At 37.9% G+C, this 3,725-nt stretch overlaps 1 protein-coding gene across 1 annotated transcript in view; it reads right to left on the bottom strand.

The window, feature by feature from the left end:
- Positions 1-2,553: 2,553 nt before the first annotated feature.
- Positions 2,554-3,725, bottom strand: part of LOC103308284 (52 kDa repressor of the inhibitor of the protein kinase-like) — a 2,270-nt gene continuing 1,098 nt past the window's right edge. Inside the window, exons 2-3 of the mRNA XM_008181396.1 lie at positions 2,744-3,060; positions 2,554-2,667 (exon numbers count right to left, since the gene is read on the bottom strand). Coding sequence (XP_008179618.1) covers positions 2,554-2,667; positions 2,744-3,060 — 431 coding nt within the window. The remainder of the gene's footprint in view (positions 2,668-2,743; positions 3,061-3,725) is intronic.

The following is a 3,725-nucleotide window of genomic DNA, read 5'->3' as shown; positions in this document are numbered from 1 at the left end:
CCGCCGCTGGCTTATTGCCGTTGTTGCTGCGTGTCGCCGCTGGTTGATTGTAGCTGTTGATACGGCGTGCCGCCATGAGGATTCCGCCTGCCGCCGCTCGTCGATCATCGTCGGGGCCGGAGCCATCCATGAAAAGATCGATCTTCAACAGTAGTGGACCAGGTCAACAATTATCGTAACATTGTAATTAAACTTATTGTATGATTGTTTTGGGGCGCCCTTTTTGATAGCAACTCATGTCTCGTTTTATATTAATAAGTTGTTGTCACCTATTATAATTATTACGCGCGTAGCGCACTTGCATAAGCATTGGCTGTTAATTATTATTTTGTTTTACCTATAATATTTTGGATAACCTTTTCCCGTCCACAGCATCCCGCAAGTCGTTGCCGCAAACCACAAGTTACACAAGTAAGTGCGGCGCGGCGCAACATTTTGGTAGCAAGAGTGTGGTTATCCAACCTCACAGGGGGTTCGGTAGCGGTTTGTTTTGGACGTGTTAGTTGTGTTTGCCCTGGTATTTTGGGTACCGAGTACAGTGCTTGGGTGTTCACCGGAGGTTGACAATTATTGTATAGGTTTATTAGTTGACCGGTCTTCCCCGGTTGGTGAACATTATAATTTATTATTACACTTAAAATTAAATTTATGTAATACGTGCTGCGTGCCAATGGTATAGGTATCCGATATACCTATACTATTATATATACTATTATATATTTATGATTGTTGCGCCGCGCCGCACTTACTTGTGTAACTTGTGGTTTGCGGCAACGACTTGCGGGATGCTGTGGACGGGAAAAGGTTATCCAAAATATTATAGGTAAAACAAAATAATAATTAACAGCCAATGCTTATGCAAGTGCGCTACGTGCGTAATAATTATAATAGGTGACAACAACTTATTAATATAAAACGAGACATGAGTTGCTATCAAAAAGGGCGCCCCAAAACAATCATACAATAAGTTTAATTACAATGTTACGATAATTGTTGACCTGGTCCACTACTGTTGAAGATCGATCTTTTCATGGATGGCTCCGGCCCCGACGATGATCGACGAGCGGCGGAAGGCGGAATCCTCATGGCGGCACGCCCTATCAACAGCTACAATCAACCAGCGGTGACACGCAGCAACAACGGCAATAAGCCAGCGGCGACTTAACAATACAAAAAAAACGCGTCGACCGTACAAGCGGTCTGGTCGCGAAAACACAGCGCAAGGCGACGAGCAAACGCTACGATGCGTCAGGCTCGACCGCCTGGACAAGACAAGAGATGGCTAGCGGCACAGTCTATGGCGGCGAACGGCCCGGCGCTGGACGGCCGAGGAGGGGGTAAGCCACTTCGTGAGCTTCGGCGTCCGAGGCGCAGCTTTGGGGACCTATGCCGAAACTACGGTGGTTGCGAAAACGCGTCCATGTTCGAACATACTCCCCCCGTGAGGCTCTGCCTCACATGCAGTTACGTAGAACCGGACGCACCACGTAGCAGGAGATGAAGGTTCAAAATAGATGGGTGAATGAAACCGATAGCTGCTGGTCACATATGTGCTAAGACATGTAGTGTCAGGGGTGTACATTATTGTTTTACAATAGAAAACAAAATATTCAAAAAATCAATACGTAATGGCGCGAATAATGATTGATGACCAAGTAGGTAGTAATACATAATAAAAATAATATAAATCAGTGTAAGAACACATGTTAAACATAATACAAAGCAGCAATGCTGCAAGGTGCTAATTAGTATACATACGCTAAAATTTTAACACCTAATAATAATACATGAACAAGCGCGCATAACATTACACTAATAGATTATAATTGAAAAACAAACCAATGCACATAATATGGTTCATGTAATAAATAATTGTATGAATACAAAACAAATACATAGTGATAACTAATAATACAAAGTACAGAATGATAATACAAAATATACAATTATATAGTGAGCCCCCCCCCTCCCCCCGTCACAACACCCAGCAAGTCACAATGTGTATAAAAATTTAAGTACGTGCAACACGCTAAAATTATTAACAGGTGGGTTGGGTCGGTGAGCTGGACGCGTCATGTCAGGGAGCACAGTGCTTGCAGGTGACACAAAAGGACGCGACAACATATATACATATATATATGTATATATTATGTTCAGGTTATGGGGGGGTAATAATGCCACCATTGATATAATATTGTGCCACTCATTTCTTTCCGGCTGACAATTACTTGCCGCACTGCGTACTTATATTAGGTATCGGGCCTATCCCCGGTTCCTCAAACGTGGAACGAATCGAAGTACTAACATAAATATGTTATACACGGTATCTAAAGGTGTATACGATTTCCAAGTTTCGCGCACGACAACGAAGGCCGACGGGTCAGAACAACGTCGGCGACAAATGACAATACTATTAAGGCACTCATGATCTACATAGCACACAGTGGCATACACAGCTATTTTCAATGGGGGGGGGGGGGGCTTACATATATATATATATATTATACATTGATAAATCAAAATAATATGTTGTTTAACTAATATTTATTTTCATTATAAAACAATGTCTATTTTCCTGGGTTTTTGTCCCAACTCATCGATGACTTCTTCAGGAGTTAAATTTATATTATGGTATACCAACAACATGGTCAATCCATTTAATCTGCCCTGTGTAAATAATTATTTTTCAGTATAAAATGTAAAAAATAAGGATTAAAAATATGTATGATAAAAAACTGTTAACCTCTTTCATAGTATTTCTCAAATAAGATTTTACTCTTTTTAAATTTGAAAACATTCTTTCTGGAGTAGCTGTTGATACCGGCGGTGTGCATAGAATTTTTAATAACATGTGAATATTTGGGAAGATCACGGGACTACAAAGTTTTAATGCATCAATTCCATTAGATGGTTTAACATTTAGACTGGCAAGTTTTAACTTCCACATTTTAAGTTCACCAAGAGTGGTAGACAAATCATTATGAGACAAGTAGAATGAAACGAGAGATTCAAAATCAGCTTCATTAGAATCTTCGTTGTTGTCAAATAAACAATGAAAACCTAAATAACGTAGGTTTTATAAATAATATATTAATATAAAGGAATGTTATTGGGAACTAACCTTTAAAAATATTATGGTGCTCTAAGAATCTGAGCTCTAGTTGATTTATGAATGACTCAATATAAGGAATACAAATAGTAACTCTAAAATAATCTTCTGGTTATATAAAATATTTAAACAGTAAGTACAATTTAATAAACGTCAAAAGCGTCAGGAATTTGATTGAAAACTGAGAAATAGATTCTATACTATAGTATTAGCGATACTGCGATATCTATTAAGGCATATTATATCGGATTACACAGATCTATAAATATTCTACGATTGTCGACCCTCATGTTTGTGTTTGAACAAATTTCCCAATAATTTCATTAATTTGTAACAAGTTATCAATAATATCTACAAAATATTATAACAACAAACTGGGTTGCTTATAAGTTATTATAATATAATGGGGTATAATTTGAAATATCCCATATCTAATAATAACTTCGATGACGACGGTCTTCTCACCGTACATTTTTAATCGAAACTCGATTGTGACGGTAACACTGAAATTCTCTTAATTTAATTTTGTGTTTATTTTTATTAATACTATTATTTTTTTTTTTTAATTGTCACCAATTTTATTATACATTTTTACGTAATTACGTAAACTGAAAAA

The sequence above is a fragment of the Acyrthosiphon pisum genome, chromosome A1 (assembly GCF_005508785.2).
Source record: "Acyrthosiphon pisum isolate AL4f chromosome A1, pea_aphid_22Mar2018_4r6ur, whole genome shotgun sequence".
Taxonomy (NCBI): Eukaryota; Metazoa; Arthropoda; class Insecta; order Hemiptera; family Aphididae; genus Acyrthosiphon; species Acyrthosiphon pisum.
The sequence above is the reverse complement of the archived record's forward strand: the minus strand, read 5'-3'. Positions and strand labels throughout refer to the sequence as shown.